The 17442-nt window shown below is 32.2% G+C and overlaps 3 protein-coding genes across 4 annotated transcripts; 1 reads left to right on the top strand and 2 right to left on the bottom strand.

Annotated features, from left to right (window-relative positions):
• Nucleotides 1-195: 195 nt before the first annotated feature.
• LOC146530822 (uncharacterized) lies at nt 196-11285 on the bottom strand. Its single transcript, XM_085199745.1, has 6 exons — nt 10382-11285; nt 4744-4835; nt 4079-4299; nt 2420-2639; nt 1765-1910; nt 196-1465 (listed from the first exon to the last, which is right to left on the bottom strand). Exons 1-6 carry the CDS (start codon nt 11043-11045, stop codon nt 1249-1251), a joined length of 1560 nt encoding a protein of 519 aa, XP_085055871.1. The 5' UTR covers nt 11046-11285; the 3' UTR covers nt 196-1248.
• Nucleotides 11286-11755: 470 nt separating this feature from the next.
• LOC146530821 (beta1,4-N-acetylgalactosaminyltransferase B-like) lies at nt 11756-14890 on the top strand. Of its 2 annotated transcripts, none has more exons than XM_085199747.1 (4): nt 11756-12216; nt 12292-12564; nt 12906-13121; nt 13673-14890. In XM_085199747.1, exons 1-4 carry the CDS (start codon nt 11879-11881, stop codon nt 13788-13790), a joined length of 945 nt encoding a protein of 314 aa, XP_085055873.1. In that variant the 5' UTR covers nt 11756-11878; the 3' UTR covers nt 13791-14890. The 2 variants fall into 2 exon arrangements, with proteins under 2 accessions (XP_085055873.1, XP_085055872.1); XM_085199746.1 differs by having other exon boundaries at nt 13664-14890.
• A 269-nt stretch (nt 14891-15159) lies between these two features.
• LOC146530820 (motile sperm domain-containing protein 1-like) lies at nt 15160-17207 on the bottom strand. Its single transcript, XM_085199748.1, has 4 exons — nt 16988-17207; nt 16753-16916; nt 16460-16623; nt 15160-16308 (listed from the first exon to the last, which is right to left on the bottom strand). The coding sequence occupies exons 1-4, from the start codon at nt 17106-17108 to the stop codon at nt 16119-16121; spliced, it is 639 nt and encodes a 212-aa protein (XP_085055874.1). The 5' UTR covers nt 17109-17207; the 3' UTR covers nt 15160-16118.
• Nucleotides 17208-17442: the final 235 nt, after the last annotated feature.

Here is a 17442-nt window from a genome sequence, read left to right as displayed (position 1 = left end):
GTATATAAAATAATCTAAAAATTTACAAAAACAAGAAAATATTATATATTTAAGAATCTTTAAAAAGTTAGGTAGGGATGCTTGCCAACGCCGTCCTGATGCCGTCAGGTGTCCTGATGTTGGCGAGACGTCCCGACTTTTAGCCTAACCAAAAATGTCCCGAGCGTTTTTATGGATTATTCCAAATACTGTGAGATTATCTTAATTTTTTTAATAAGTTGCTAAAAATTTCGAAAGATATATACGCCGAAGACTTAACTGTTTTTTGTACAGAGTAAGCCAAACCGGTGTTATAAGTATAAGTATCTGTTAACGATTTCGTATTGATAAAAACATTTTAAATTGTTAACTTTTACACAAAAAATGAATAAGTACTAAAATTACTATTATTCATATTTTTTCTATATCCCACTCTTTGCGAAAAAGACCCGTTTTTTACTTAAAACTTTTAAAAATCCCATTTTACCCAAGAAAGGATCTGACAACGCTGGTGTTTACCCTAACTTTTAATTTAATATTTCAGACACTGTTCTTTTAAAATAATATTTACACTATAATTTATAAGCAAATTCTCTTAGTAAAAACACGGGTAACCGGTATTATTATATTATTAAATTTCAATATATTATTTGTAATAACCTATACCTTGTATAGCATAATTATTTGTTTTATAATTTTACACAATACAGAAAATTATTTATATTTATATGAAAAATATTATTATTATACACACGTTTTGCTAAACATGTTACATTACACACAACTTTAAAAAAAAAATACCTTGCGTATTTTTAACGTTTAGCATTCCAAACTACTTACATCGTTGTGATATTAACATAATATTATGCTATATAAAATTAAATAAATTCATACAATATAATTTTAAATACATAAGCGATAAATAAACAGATCCAGTGTGCAAACATATTGGAAAAAATAACAATATTTGTACATCATTTACATGAATATAATCTCTTCTTTTAAAATAAATATAAGTATAGACCGACAAGAACTTTATGAATTATCTGAGGAACCTTGATGACAACGCTAAAGTACAGTTGAGCGCGACGGTAAGTGAAATATAATACACCAGTTTATAAGTTAATATAATATAAAGCGACGTCGAACCCAACATATTTGATATTATGCACACGAGTGTACATTTGAATCGTGCCGGTAATCTCAGACATCATAAAGTTTTTGACGAATTAAGTATATAAAATATAATTGTTGTTCGACAACATTTTGTCAATCTTTATTTGGACATATCAGTGGAAATTTGAGGGGGGACGTCGAGGTCATTCGGGAGAGGGAGTTTGAGCGAGGGGAGCGGGGAGAGTGGGGGGAGTGAGAGCAGCGCGCGGCGGGATAGGGCCGCACGCGCAGTTCTTCCGCACTTCGAAATGAGCCCCGCGTTACCCTCCTTCTGTATAGTGATGTGACAGACGATTCTTGCAACAAACATCTAGATTGAAAATAAAAACTTATATATATAACAACAAAAAACATAAAATTCATTAAAATATCTTTATATATTGCGGGTGGTGTATGTTAATATAAAATATTTATAGCTTTGCTTTAAGGTTGGAATAAATAAGAAACATCAAAAGTAGCTATGCGACGAAACCTTTTCTACTTTCTGCCCAATTAATAGAATGCCATTATGCCTAACCAGGATAAGTAAAAAGAAATATCTATGGAAACTATACTTAAATATATTATATTTTCAATGAACATGTACGAAAAAATAGTTGCAAACCGTACTTTTCCAATTCGCTAAGCTGTTGCTTAGGAGTGGAGGCAGCGACTGGTCGGTTGCGGCCAAGTCTTGCCCTCGTTGCCTCAAGCATATGCTGCGTTACTAATGGCTGTGGCTCTTTTTGAACGGGCTTTGGTCGCACTGGATTGTCCTTTGGAATATATAGAATTATTTAAAAATCATAGAATATATCTCATTCAATTAGGTACCACTTGAGAAAATGAAATATTTAATTTTTAATGTTTTAATTTTCATTTCTTCGCTCTGGTAACAAGACAAATAAGGCATTGAGTTTAACCACTCCACGCAATGCCTCTAGAATTTGCCGGAAAGTGGGGAATGGAAGTGTCTTAACGGGAATGGACTGTCTTACCATCAGGTTCCCAGACTTAATGCTTTTGGTATCCATTTACGCTAATTATTTTCATTGCCCCGCGATAAAATTTCACAAAAAGTAGAGAATGGAATGTTTATTACTAAGCTGAACAGAAAAAAAGCATGAAGATGCAATTTTTATATGATTTCTACATTCTTAGTTTCATAATCTCCACATTTATTCATAAAACAGAGTGAGTTAGCTCCATGTACCCTGTGCCTACCGCAGAGTAACATATATCGACAATCTATATGCGGAATACAAAGTACATTTAATAAAGATACCTTAGTTTTCCGTAATTTAACATTCGCTATGTCCTGAGGTGTGATCGCGAGACGAGGTCCCACTATCCTGGGTGGTGCTGACCCACATCGCGGTATAGTGTGTGCTCGGACTGGCAGCTTGCTTGACGGTGGAGGAGGGGGTGGTGGTGGCGGTGGAGGGGGAGGGGGCGGTGGTGGACAAGATGGCGGACATGATGGTGTACTTTGAGGTGGTTGTTGGCTGTAACAAGGAAATAGTTGAATTTGAGTTTGAAATTTGAAATCTGACTGATAAAAGTGTTTACTCTTGATTTAACAACTTAACGTTTCATAAATATCTCCGTCCCTCCAGTCATTCGTCTATATTTCTATAAGGTAATATAATAATGGTCTCAAGAAGCTCCCCCGGGCAACCGAGGGTCTCATTCGGCTGGACTGACCGCCCAGGTAACATCACGACCATCCCCCCCTCCCTTTCTACTGCTCCCCCCAATTTGAAAATCCCACAGTGCCATCGGCCCATCGATAAGAAAGATATTCGTGCTCGGAGCCAGAAAATCACGGCCAGAGGGCATAGCCCTGATGCCGCCTATCCTCTCCCCCCACGAGGGCCGAGACAGTTGAATATATGAAGAAGCACGCACAGCCGTAACCGCTGTGTGTAAAAACGTGAAATTTGGACAGATATTTATTTTTGTAATTTGGTCATCCACTAAGAAGGGATTTTGAACAATTTTAAACCTAAAATGATGGAATAGGCGTTCAAAGTTTTTTTTTAAATCGGCACCAATTTTTATAAAATTTGAAATTTAGACTCTTAAAAATATTTCATTGGACACATGTTTCATGGTTTATAAGAACTCATCTCTAAGGGTCCAAATAAGCAGGCGAAGCTGCGCGCGTCCACTAGTATAAGTAGGTATAAATAATGACGAGAGAATGCACATCGATGTCCAATCTTTTGATAATTTACATCATATTACCTAGAAATCTTACTGTTATAACAGTTTACAAGGAATTACTAAATAATGACTGAATAAACCTATCTTTAGTTAAGTTTTGATGAAGGTTAATTGAATTGACCATTGTCTGGGCTAAGAAAGGAAGTAACATATTACATGCTGTATCATATACGCAACAATGTCTATTTAAATAAACAGTTTCTAGCAATTTCTTACACATTATTATTATTTAGGTATATTTTTATATTTTATTTTTTACTTTAAGCGTCATGCTGTATCTCACACATAGCGGCGTAGACAGAAGGAACCTGGGAACTTAATGTTAAGACTTAAGACACTTCCGTTCTCCATTTTCCGACAAATTTTAAAGGCATTGCGTGTTGTGTGGTTGAACTCTACGCCGCAGTTTTGCCTCGTTACCACAGCGAAAATATTACGTTTAAATTTTTCGTTTCCTCGAATGGGAATTGAGGATTCGTGGCATCGGCAATCAGATTTAATTTAAAGTTTGTAAATAAAATCATTAATTTATATATTTCAAACTTAACGATGCCTAGGAAAAGAAATGATCAAAGATAATTTGATTACTCAGTCAGTTCCTAATATGCCTTGATGCTGAGGCCATCAGAAATTTAAAGATATTTAAACGCGTGTTGGCGTATTTCAATCTAATTTAGATTTTTAATTAAAAATATTAGGCATATTAAATGTTAATTACCTTACTTTTCTTTCTAGCTCTGCTAATTTCGTTAACATTTTCTTCATTTCATCCTGCAAAGTTTCATTTTCGCGTACCAAGCGATTGTGCTTTTCATCAACCTCTTCAACGAACTTTTTGAGTTGCTTGACTTCTTCCGCTAAAATGTTTTCTTTATTTTCATCACATCTAGCCGGATCTCGAAGTATATCAGCATATAACCCAGTAATGGATTGAAATCCCTATCAAGTAATCATGGTTTTAAATATTATGAATGTTAAATTATAAATATTTTAATAGGAATAATACAGTGGTGTACTCATACAGTCGCATTCTATATACGTTTATTCTAAAGAAAGACAAGAAACCAGAATTTCGGATCAGAGTGCTATTTTAAAATATTGAAAACTAAAATATTTAGGAAACAAACATTTAAAAAAAATATATCATCGTAACAAAGTGCCGACACTGTTGCCACTGTTATTATTCTTGCTACAACAATATGACATACTCGTATATGAACCCTTGCCTCTTGGAAACTGTCCAAGCGCGCTATACGTTTTCTAAAAGTGTTTTTCTTTCCTAAATGTGGAATAACACTTTAAAAATGATAAAAACAATATTTCTATTTGATTTCTCAACTGTTTACTTTTATTAAATAATATAATATAATAAAATAATCGTACCTTTTTGCCAATCCACGTACACAAATCTATAAGTCGCCCTGCCTTTGTCCGGTTGCTGCGCCGAAGCGGCTTCTCCTTCCTGGGAGTGCCACCTGAGAATGCATACCATAAAGTCTCTCCCAATACCTCACAAGCATATTTTTCTCTCTCCAAATTTACCACAATACTATTTTGAAAAATCATATCAAAAAGTTTACATAACATTACACAAATATAAAGAATATCTTTGCACTGGCCTTCACTTTTATAAACTTAATTTATCTGCTCGGCCGTTAAAGTTTGAAGCGTCAGTGATGATGTCACGACACTATATTTGCCTACTGAGAATCTGAGACAGGTTTAATTTGATAAAAATAAAAGTTATCTAAATGATAAAGTCGCTACCAAATTTTAATGCAATGTTTGACCCAATGCCCTTTTTATGATAGAACTATACACAACTTTTTTAGTTAAACATTTTATGTTTCATATATAGCATCCATTATCTATATCTATATTCTATATCTATATATATAAAAGGACTTGTCCTCACTGACTGAGGTAAGACGCACGCACAGCCGTAACCGCTGATGATAGAAACGTGGAATTTGGACAGATGTTTACTTTTGTAATCTGGACATCCACTAAGAAGGGATTTTGAAAAATTTTAACCCTAAAGGGGTGAGATAGGAGTTGAAAGTTTGTATGGAAAAAAATTTAAATCGGTACCGATTTCTATAAAATTTGAAATTTAGATTTTTAGAAGTATTTAATTGAACACGTGTTTCGTCGTTTTCTAGAATTCTCCTCCTAAGGGTGCAAATAAGGGGTTGATAGTTTGTATGGAAAAATCTTTAAAACGCCACCGATTATTATAAAATTTTAGATTTAGACTCTTAAAAATATTTAATTGAACACATGTTTCGTGGTTTTTTAAAATTCCCCCTAAATACGCAAGCGAAGCTGCGCGCGTCCGCTAGTCTATATATATAAAAGGACTTGTCCTCACTGACTGAGGTAAGACGCACGCACAGCCGTAACCGCTGATGATAGAAACGTGGAATTTGGACAGATGTTTACTTTTGTAATCTGGACATCCACTAAGAAGGGATTTGGAAAAATTTTAACCCTAAAGGGGTGAGATAGGAGTGGAAAGGTTGTATGGAAAAAAATTTAAATCGGTACCGATTTCTAAAAAATTTGAAATTTAGATTTTTAAAAGTATTTAATTGAACACGTGTTTCGTCGTTTTCTAGAATTCTCCTCCTAAGGATGCAAATAAGGGGTTGAAAGTTTGTATGGAAAACTCAAATCGCCACCGATTTTTATAAAATTTGAAATTTAGACTCTTAAAAATATTTCATGGAACACATGTTTCATGGGTTATTAGAATTCATCCGTAAATACGCAAGCGAAGCTGCGCGCGTCCGCTAGTCTATATATATAAAAGGACTTGTCCTCACTGACTGAGGTAAGACGCACGCACAGCCGTAACAGTTAATGGTAGAAATGCGAAATTTGGACAGATGTTTACTTTCGTAATCTGGACATCCACTAAGAAGGGATTTTGAAACATATTAACCCTAAAGGGTGAAAAAGGGGTTAAAAGTTTGTATGGAAAAAAAATTAAATCGGCATCGATTTTTATAAAATTTGAAATTTAGATTTTTAAAAGTATTTAATTGAATACGTGTTTCATGGTTTTCCAGAATTCTTCCCCTAAGGGTGCAAATAAGGGGTTGAAAGTTTGTATGGAAAAATCTTTAAAACGCCACCGATTATTATAAAATTTGAAATTTAGACTTAAAAATATTTAATTGAACATGTGTTTCATGGTTTTCTAGAATTCACCCCCTAAGGGTACAAATAAGGGGTTGAAAGTTTGTATGGAAAAATCTTTATCTCGCCACCGATTTTTGTAAAATTTTAAATTTAGACTCTTAAAAATATTTCATTGCACACATGTTTCATGGTTTATTAGAATTCACCCCTAACTAAGCTAGCGAAGCTGCGCGTGTCCGCTAGTAATATATAAAAGGACTTGTCCTCACTGACTGAGGTAAGACGCACGCACAGCCGTAACCGCTGTGCGTAGAAATGTGAAATTTGAACAGATGTTTACTTTCGTAATCTGGACATCCACTAAGAAGGGATTTTGAAAAATTTTAACCCTAAAGGGGAGAAATAGGGGTTCAAAGTTTGTATGGAAAAAAAATTAAATCAGCACCGATTTTTATAAAATTTGAAATTTAGATTTTTAAAAGCATTTAATTGAATACGTGTTTCATCGTTTTCTAGAATTCTCTCCCTAAGGGTGCAAATAAGGGGTTGAAAGTTTGTATGGAAACATCTTTAAAACGCCACCGATTATTATAAAATTTGAAATTTTGACTCTTAAAAATATGTAATTAAACATGTGTTTCATGGTTCTTTAGAATTCACCCCCTAAGGGTACAAATAAGGGGTTGAAAGTTTGTATGGAAAAATCTTCAAATCGCCACCGATTTTTATAAAATTTGAAACTTCGACTCTTAAAAATATTTCATTGAACACATGTTTCATGGTTTATTAGAATTCACCCCTAAATAGGCTAGCGAAGCTGCGCGCGTCCGCTAGTCTTTCATATTTATACAAATTGTGAAATAAAGTTTAAATTATTTTACATTGTATCCCGTACATAGCAGGGTAGACAGAGGGAACCTAGTGTTAAAACACTCTGTGCCTCATTTTTTCCCGAATTGTGGAGGCATTGTGTGTTGAGTGACAGAACTCAACGCCACGATTTGCCTCGTAACTAGAGCGAGGAAATGAAATTTTCAATTATTTCACTTCCTTGAGTGGGAGTCGAACTCACAACCTGTCGCGCAGGAAACAAAAGTTATTTACAAGTGAAATATGTGAAATTATAGTAGGGGAGAACACGGTAATGAGAGCTTACTAAGAGAAAATGTTGATAAAAAGCACACTTGTCCTAATTTCTGTATTTTTTCGTTAGGAACTCATACCTTGATTATTTAACAAAATTATAGTGACGGTTATAATCAATCACAGACATGTAATAAGGTTTACAATTTTACAAAAAAGTCAGTCGCTCTCATTACCCAACAAATGTGGCTAATGAAAGCCTATTTAACACTCATATGCGAAATGGGAACCTTAATAATAATAATTATTATTAAATATAAAACTAACAAATCGTACTTTAAATGAGATCTCTCGTTATTATAATCATCAACAGGTATAAAACTATTTAGCTTCCCCTAAATTATGTCTCTTTTTTAAAGTACTATAAGAAAATAAGCAATTTTTTCAGCGTGGAGCGAAAAACACAAAATCCTCCCTCGTAACTATACAAATGGCACTAATGTCTCGAACGCGTCAGGCAAAGTTTGTTAGTGGTTGACGGAAACAGCTGTGTGCTCACAATTGCACGAATGTATCTGAATTACGTGAAATCACCATAGCTCCCATTGCCCGACCGCTCTCATTTTCCTGTCTTCCCCTAAGCCTGTCTACAACCTACAAACGAACTTTTTTAATATAATATGTAGTTAATATTAAAAAATCATGAAAAATACCTGACGAATTGTTATCTGGGAAACGTCTACAAAAGTAACTACTTTTTCCAGATAACAATTCGTCAGGTATTTTTCATGATTTTTTAATATTAACTACATATTATATTAAAAAAGTTCGTTTGTAGGTTGTAGACAGGCTTAGGGGAAGACAGGAAAATGAGAGCGGTCGGGCAATGGGAGCTATGGTGATTTCACGTAATTCAGATACATTCGTGCAATTGTGAGCACACAGCTGTTTCCGTCAACCACTAACAAACTTTGCCTGACGCGTTCGAGACATTAGTGCCATTTGTATAGTTACGAGGGAGGATTTTGTGTTTTTCGCTCCACGCTGAAAAAATTGCTTATTTTCTTATAGTACTTTAAAAAAGAGACATAATTTAGGGGAAGCTAAATAGTTTTATACCTGTTGATGATTATAATAACGAGAGATCTCATTTAAAGTACGATTTGTTAGTTTTATATTTAATAATAATTATTATTATTAAGGTTCCCATTTCGCATATGAGTGTTAAATAGGCTTTCATTAGCCACATTTGTTGGGTAATGAGAGCGACTGACTTTTTTGTAAAATTGTAAACCTTATTACATGTCTGTGATTGATTATAACCGTCACTATAATTTTGTTAAATAATCAAGGTATGAGTTCCTAACGAAAAAATACAGAAATTAGGACAAGTGTGCTTTTTATCAACATTTTCTCTTAGTAAGCTCTCATTACCGTGTTCTCCCCTACTATAATTTCACATATTTCACTTGTAAATAACTTTTGTTTCCTGCGCGACAGGTTGTGAGTTCGACTCCCACTCAAGGAAGTGAAATAATTGAAAATTTCATTTCCTCGCTCTAGTTACGAGGCAAATCGTGGCGTTGAGTTCTGTCACTCAACACACAATGCCTCCACAATTCGGGAAAAAATGAGGCACAGAGTGTTTTAACACTAGGTTCCCTCTGTCTACCCTGCTATGTACGGGATACAATGTAAAATAATTTAAACTTTATTTCACAATTTGTATAAATATGAAAGACTAGCGGACGCGCGCAGCTTCGCTAGCCTATTTAGGGGTGAATTCTAATAAACCATGAAACATGTGTTCAATGAAATATTTTTAAGAGTCGAAGTTTCAAATTTTATAAAAATCGGTGGCGATTTGAAGATTTTTCCATACAAACTTTCAACCCCTTATTTGTACCCTTAGGGGGTGAATTCTAAAGAACCATGAAACACATGTTTAATTACATATTTTTAAGAGTCAAAATTTCAAATTTTATAATAATCGGTGGCGTTTTAAAGATGTTTCCATACAAACTTTCAACCCCTTATTTGCACCCTTAGGGAGAGAATTCTAGAAAACGATGAAACACGTATTCAATTAAATGCTTTTAAAAATCTAAATTTCAAATTTTATAAAAATCGGTGCTGATTTAATTTTTTTTCCATACAAACTTTGAACCCCTATTTCTCCCCTTTAGGGTTAAAATTTTTCAAAATCCCTTCTTAGTGGATGTCCAGATTACGAAAGTAAACATCTGTTCAAATTTCACATTTCTACGCACAGCGGTTACGGCTGTGCGTGCGTCTTACCTCAGTCAGTGAGGACAAGTCCTTTTATATATTACTAGCGGACGCGCGCAGCTTCGCTTGCGTATTTACGGATGAATTCTAATAACCCATGAAACATGTGTTCCATGAAATATTTTTAAGAGTCTAAATTTCAAATTTTATAAAAATCGGTGGCGATTTGAGTTTTCCATACAAACTTTCAACCCCTTATTTGCATCCTTAGGAGGAGAATTCTAGAAAACGACGAAACACGTGTTCAATTAAATACTTTTAAAAATCTAAATTTCAAATTTTTTAGAAATCGGTACCGATTTAAATTTTTTTCCATACAACCTTTCAACTCCTATCTCACCCCTTTAGGGTTAAAATTTTTCCAAATCCCTTCTTAGTGGATGTCCAGATTACAAAAGTAAACATCTGTCCAAATTTTCCTGTCTTCCCCTAAGCCTGTCTACAACCTACAAACGAACTTTTTTAATATAATATGTAGTTAATATTAAAAAATCATGAAAAATACCTGACGAATTGTTATCTGGGAAACGTCTACAAAAGTAACTACTTTTTCCAGATCTATGCAATATGTTTCTTAATAGGCTCGAATCTGATTTTCGTCTTCTTTTACGTGTTTTATATGAATAGTTACTGCTAGCTGATTTAAATGATACGTCCGATTCGGAATATAATTCATTAGAGGGAATTGGATCCAGGGGTATTTCGTTTATGTCTGAACTGCTCGATGTACTTGACTTCGTACATTTCGTCTTCTTTGTAGGACGTTTTTCCTTATTGTCTTCAAAGGAATCGTGTCTTAATCGTTTAGTGCGTAAAAATTTTTCGTCGTTTGACGAGGAATCTTCTAACTTGAAGTCTTTACTGAAGGATAGATTCACGTCAATTACACTGTCTTGTTGAGAACTTACGATCTCAGTTTGTGTAGAACCGTCGACTTTGCTATCAGCAGATTCTGTGTCAATCATAATACTAAGAAAAGGTGGAGTCTTGTCGCATTCACTAGTTTTTGTCTCTTGGAAGGACACATAATAACTTTTATCCCACGACGTGTCTAAGTGATACTGGGTATCACATTTACGAACTGCTTCGATGGATTCACTACTTATTTGTTCATTTTCTTCCGGAGACTCATTGCCAAAACTTTCTTTGCTTATATCAAAAGTTGTCATTTTATTTTTATTTTACACTTGAATGCCAGCCTGGCTACAAAGAGTTTTAACTTAATGTAGTATTAATGTTACAATTAGCACTTCTATAAGATATTTCTTGATTCCTTTGAATAATATATCACCCAAATTTCTGAGTTATCATTATTAAACGAATAAAAACTTACTTTTAACCGAGTCATTATTTTTAAGTTTAATTTTTTTCGCCTACCGTCTAATAAAATCAACATCTAAATGTTATTTTTTATTTTAAAAGATTGAATGTGTGTCTAGAATTAGATTGTCTCTTGAAATTGAACAAAGAGGGCAATAATATAATTAAAATTCTTATTACAAATATTTAAATTTAAATTATTAAAAACGCATATAATATGTTAACTATAACCCATAAGCTAATGTAGTCAATAATTTCCTTTTTAAACAAACACATTACGAATATTGAAAGACGCTTGCTAAAAAACAATAAATTGCTTAAGTAAAATACAATAGTGGAAACCGTAATTAAGTCGATTAAACCATTATATGAGATTAGCTTGAACAAACGCCCAGACAAACAGGCAAAAAAATAGTTTTTGGTTCCGTACGTGTGAACGGAATGTGTGTAAGCAACTGTAATCAGCTGACCAGTGATTCCTAAAAACTGTCAAACTTCAAAGTCAGCTGCTAGTTGTCTAAATCCTTAGTACTTTACTTTGCGTAACTATAGCGTAAGGAATTCGTTAAAATGTTCAGTTAATATAATATTTACAATAATAATCTATAATAATAAATATATTTAACAACTAATCTATGATCAACCAATTATATTTAAAAAACAAATTATACTATTTTGTGTCATGCGTCACTATGTTTTTAAGAAAAAGGTTTTTTATTGCATTTTCCTTATAATAATATTCATAATATTTCTGCATCCTGACAGAAATGCTAGAGGAATCTATGAATATATTAAAAAAGAAAACATTTTGAATAATTTACGACAAGAAACCGCTGATAATTTCTCAAGTACTGCTATAGCCGATTGCGATTATTACGACGTTATTTACGACGATACAACTTTACCAATAAGTATTGTTGATGGTGATTTAATCGAAGGCCACAAAATTAAAGATGGTGGTGAATATGCCCCAGCTGAGTGTAGACCTAAATACAGTACCGCAATTATTGTTCCATACAGGTATTTACAGATACATGAAACTATAATATTTCCTCCTAGCGAATTAATAAATAAATATATTATTTCTTTATCCAGAGACCGAGCAGAACAGTTGCGTGGTTTCTTGGTATATATGCACATGTTTCTTAGAAGACAGCTTGTTCACTATAGAATCTATGTTGTGGAACAAGTTGATTCTCGTCCATTCAACAAAGCCAAGTTGATGAATATTGGTGCGTTAACCGCTATGCGAGCTGGATACCCTTGTCTTATATTACATGATGTAGACTTGCTCCCATTGAGACCAGCTAACTTGTATGCTTGTACAAAACTCCCACGACACATGTCAGCAAGCATTAACAAATTTAGGTAATCTTAATAAAAATGTTAACATAGCATTATGAGTAGTTATTTAAAATATTTTCACTGAAAAGTGTATTTTACCATATTAATTTTTTAAACAGCAGATACTAGCAAAAAAATCTATTCATAATTAATAATTAAATAGGTATTATTGATTAAGCATTACCTGCGTCTGACTGTAAAGGCAATGTTTGTGAGTTTAATTCTCATTTGAGAAATTAATTATTTTACATTTCTTTGGTCTGATAGAAAGTGCGGTATTGAATTCTACAACTATTCAGCCAACAAGCTTGTAGCTTTAAAAATTATGATTTGAACAAATTATAAAATTTATTTCTTTATTACAGATTTGTATTACCATACCTCAATATTCTCAATGGAGTCATATCTATAGCCTCAGAGCAATTTAAGCAGGTTAATGGAATGAGCAATGATTATTTTGGCTGGAGTGGAGAAAATTATGACTTTTATGCTCGTTTAGAAAAATGTGATATAAAAGTTATACGCTTTGAACCAAAGACTAGTCAATATTACATGTTTTCACAAATTAAACAAAGGGATGTGTAAGTATATTTCAAATATATGTTAATATAGATACCTTTTTATCTTTATATATAAACACGACGATTGTGGGTACGATTTCCACTTATTTCCTTGCTCCAGTAAGAAGAAAATGTGCAGCATTGTACCACCACTCATCAGACAATTTCTCAATAATTGGGCAATGCATGGGAAAACAAAGTGTCTTAACACTGGGCTATCTCTGCCTGCCCTGCTAGTGGGATAAATAAATAAAATCAAATACTGTTTATTGTACAACAGAAATACACAACACTTATACAAGTACACATTTAATATTTAAAACAGTACAATAGGCGGCTTTATCACTAAAAGAGTGATCTCTTCCAGGCCACTGTTGGGTAGTGGAGAGAATATATTGTCTGAAAAGGAAAGGGTGTACAGTATACATATATAGATATAGATATACAGTATACATATAGATACATACATAATATAATTAACGTTTTTTATGAGATAGTGTGAAGCTAAAAACAAGTATACTTGCTTCTGTTTCGGTAATAATATTTTTATTACGTATTTTTAGATTTTTCAGCAACCTTCTGAGCCATGGCGCGAATGGAAGACCAAATGATGGTCTCAGCTCTTTGAAATACACTGAAGTTGCAACTGTACTTCACCCATTGTTCACTCATATCATGGTTGATTTGTAGCATACTGCATATCTTAATAAATATTAAGTAGATAAGCTAGTATAAAATTTAGTACAATCTCCATTTTGCCTTTTCAAAGTAAATAGTCAAATAATAGATTTACTATATTATATTTAGGTATATATAAAAGTCTAAAACTTAAAAGATGTTAAGATAGAATGTTATATTTAAATGAAAGGTTTTTCACGCTAATTTAAGCAAAACTGGATTTGAATTAATGATACACAACAACCTATACCTATTACTTATATAAATATTAAATACTGTTGTCCGTCCAACATGGCTTTGGAGGCATAAATGATTGAGTTACTATAGAAGTATTGTTACTGATAGCAACAAACAATAAAAATGATAATAAATAACATTAAACTGCTAAATGTTAAATTGGTTTTAGAATCTATTCACTTTATATCGGCTACCAGAATCTTGCAATTCCACAAGCTTTAATTAATGTAGGTATAGGAAATAATGATATACTTATGTATGAAATATTAGTCTTTAAAAGAGTCTAGTCTAATGTTATCCAAGATAGAAGTGAGATTTAAATATGTATCAATTTATAAGTAAGGATAGTATGGCACACAGTCTAGTTGTAAATGCGACTGAAGTGGGTTTGATTTACACTCAGAGGAATGTATTATTTTCATTTGCTCGATCTCGTAATACGAAATACCGCGGCGTTGAGTTCTGCGTACGTAACGTACGTAATGTCTCGAAAATTTACTAACAACTAGGTTCACTCTGCGTACCCTGCTATATGCGGGATCAAGCGAAAAACTAAAAAATGTTAACAATTATACTAGTTTAGATGTTACATATCGTAGTTTAAAGTGCACAATCATTATTAATGACAAAATGTCATTGTTCCTAAGCAATATTAAAGTAAGTTTAGCATATGTTTATTCACAAATATATATGTATTACATTTATCAGAAAATATCCTAATACAAATAAAAAAATAACAATCACATATTTTGCTTGATTATCATGTTAAATAATTATGTAATACATATACATAATTTGTATATCGTTGTTGCTTAGCATTAGACATATAGTTTATTCCGATTTTATATTAAAAAAAATCAATTAAAATTTTACAATGTTTATGTTGTTTCATTTCAAATACTAAATAGGTAATGAAAGATTTGAAAATTTAGATTTTGCTAAAATACAAAAAAGAAAAAAAAAACACCTTAAATAATATTTTTTTAGCACAAAGAATGTCCATGAGGATTTTTAATAATTAATTTGTAATGATTTAGCCAAGTGTCTACTAAATTTGAGCTCCATACTATTTTTTGGAATTTTGTGTATATAATAGTTATGTGCATAAATCTGTCATCTAGAGCGCGCGGGTTTGAAATAAATGTATTCAAGAGAATAAATAAAAGATTATCTTGTGATGATTCATATATTTGGCATGAATTATATTATAAAAAAAGACTGGTCCCACGAACCAAACTATGTACAACTGTTGCTAACTAATAATGGAAAATAGAAGTAAGTAATGCAACAATTTTCCAGTAAAACTACAACAGGAAATTACTAATTATTGTTTATAAACTGTCAAGTTGTTTGTCATTTATTATAATATTATTTATTTTTAATTACTATTTCTAAAACTAATAGTTGACTGGACATAAAATTTACAATATTAAGCCATTGTATAGAACCACATTGAGCTGCAGGAAAAAAATATTATAAATTACAAATACTTTTTAAACTAAAAACAAAATATAAATCAACTACTAATACACCTTATATTAGCACTAATACATAAGATATAAACATATCACTTCAATTTCAGCACCCAATAACTAATTGTTACAAGAATTTTGTAGATTTTTTTATACAGATAGATAAAAGAAAATTAGAATTATAGGTTTTTAATAATAAAATGTATAAAAATACATAATGACAAACCATAACACATAGTATCTATTAAAATGGAAATCACAAAAATAATTTGTCATGTTAACTCATTTTTACATTTCACCATACAAATATATTAAATTACTCCACCAAGACCGAAATAATAATATTTTACATCATAAATGCTATTTGACATCGTAATAAAAATATATAGATGCTTTCAAACTATTATTCAAATTGACACAATGCACCAAAACAAAAATAAACCACAGCAGTCCACCTTAAAAGCTAAATAAAATATGTTAACATATTTTTAGTTTTATAGTTATCTATGATCTGTTTAATAGTTATTTAATTTGAATTGCAAATCTATTTTGGAATATTTGTACATAAATGTATACAATAATATTTTTTTACCAGTGAGTGAATACATAATTTAAATTACTAGAAAAAGATCTATGGCCTCAATACCAACATACTTACAAGTCCTAGTACAAATGAGAATACTAATTTGAGGTTTGATCCAATGTGCAGCCACTCTGGCCACTGAGATTTGACAATTTCCTCAGGCTGAGTCGGCAGCAATAATGCTGCTATACAACATATACTTACTGCAACAGCCACTACATTAATTGGCTGTTGATCCCTGGAATAGATTTTAATAGAATTGGTAGATTTATAGATAGATTAATGGATGATGATAATGTTTAGTGCTTCATTCTCTCTAAGAACAGAGCACCAAACATTCCCTTCTCATACTGAAGATAAAAGAGAAGCTAAAACAAAAAATATTTTACCTATGTGAAGGATGGTTACATATAAATCTGCCATGTTCTTCTGAAGGTCTTGGAGCAGCTGGTTTAGCTATTAATGGATGAAAACTGTCCCCTAAACTTTCAGGATTAGTGTTTGATGGTTCACCCTCTATTAATTTTGTAGGTATATCTCTTTTACCCAAAGCCTAAAAATGTTTTATTTTAATAATTCCACATATTTTATCTTAACAATAAATTACAATTACAACATTATCAGATAAAACGATTACAGGTATGCAATCGTAATTGATATAAAGAAATATAAAATCGTATACCTGTTGGGTATTTCTATCATACATAGTAATTCTAAACTTCTCTGTGGTATTGCAATGCGACACGGAAGGCTGAGTATAACGTACCACAATATCTATACAACTTTGAGGAGCTATTACACCTTCAGGGTCAATAACAGTAAACTTATTTGGAGATGTACATAGCACTGAAAACAAAACACCACGTTGATTGGAAATAAAAATACCATATGGAAACATTGCGAAATAATAATATTACCTTTAAAATTCACGGAAAAGTCATATGGATTATAAACAGTTAAGAGCTGTTTATGAGTATGTCTCGCACTAAAGAAAAATTCTAAAGACACGGGAAACACAAACACAGGAAAATTCTTCATATTTGTTAAGTTTTAAACAACCAGAACAAAGAAAAACAACAACAATTTCGGCAATTTCGCATCTCTCAATCTCAGCTGACAACTATTATTGAATGACGTAATATAATGTTGCCATCTTGTGAAATGTAATTTTAAAAACCTCAAATAAAATTGTTATTACTGTATCATAAAATATATGACAAATAACGTGCATATTTTTTTGTGAATACAAATACAAAGTTTTTTTGATTCATTAATTTGATGTATTTAAATAAGTATATAAAAAAAATATTTATTGAAGGTTGTTGGTAAATTCAATTAAGTCTTATAATATTAGGAGTTAGGACTGCACTAC

Source organism: Heliconius melpomene, chromosome 16 (assembly GCF_056956725.1).
Source record: "Heliconius melpomene rosina isolate 202511_hmr_F chromosome 16, ASM5695672v1, whole genome shotgun sequence".
Taxonomy (NCBI): Eukaryota; Metazoa; Arthropoda; class Insecta; order Lepidoptera; family Nymphalidae; genus Heliconius; species Heliconius melpomene.
The sequence above is the reverse complement of the archived record's forward strand: the minus strand, read 5'-3'. Positions and strand labels throughout refer to the sequence as shown.

Excerpts from the sequence above, each read along its gene's own strand:
- LOC146530822 (XM_085199745.1), bottom strand. The coding sequence starts at position 11,045 with ATGACAACTTTTGATATAAGCAAAGAAAGTTTTGGCAATGAGTCTCCG. Across the intron at positions 1,911-2,419 it reads TTAAATTACGGAAAACTAAG|GACAATCCAGTGCGACCAAA; the intron begins GTATCTTTATTA and ends TATATTCCAAAG. Across the intron at positions 1,466-1,764 it reads CAGCTTAGCGAATTGGAAAA|ATGTTTGTTGCAAGAATCGT; the intron begins GTACGGTTTGCA and ends TTTTCAATCTAG.
- LOC146530821 (XM_085199746.1), top strand. The coding sequence starts at position 11,879 with ATGCGTCACTATGTTTTTAAGAAAAAGGTTTTTTATTGCATTTTCCTT. Across the intron at positions 12,217-12,291 it reads GCAATTATTGTTCCATACAG|AGACCGAGCAGAACAGTTGC; the intron begins GTATTTACAGAT and ends TTCTTTATCCAG. Across the intron at positions 13,122-13,663 it reads CAAATTAAACAAAGGGATGT|ATTTTTCAGCAACCTTCTGA; the intron begins GTAAGTATATTT and ends ACGTATTTTTAG.
- LOC146530820 (XM_085199748.1), bottom strand. The coding sequence starts at position 17,108 with ATGAAGAATTTTCCTGTGTTTGTGTTTCCCGTGTCTTTAGAATTTTTC. Across the intron at positions 16,917-16,987 it reads CTTTTCCGTGAATTTTAAAG|TGCTATGTACATCTCCAAAT; the intron begins GTAATATTATTA and ends TTTTGTTTTCAG. Across the intron at positions 16,309-16,459 it reads TGTAACCATCCTTCACATAG|GGATCAACAGCCAATTAATG; the intron begins GTAAAATATTTT and ends AATCTATTCCAG.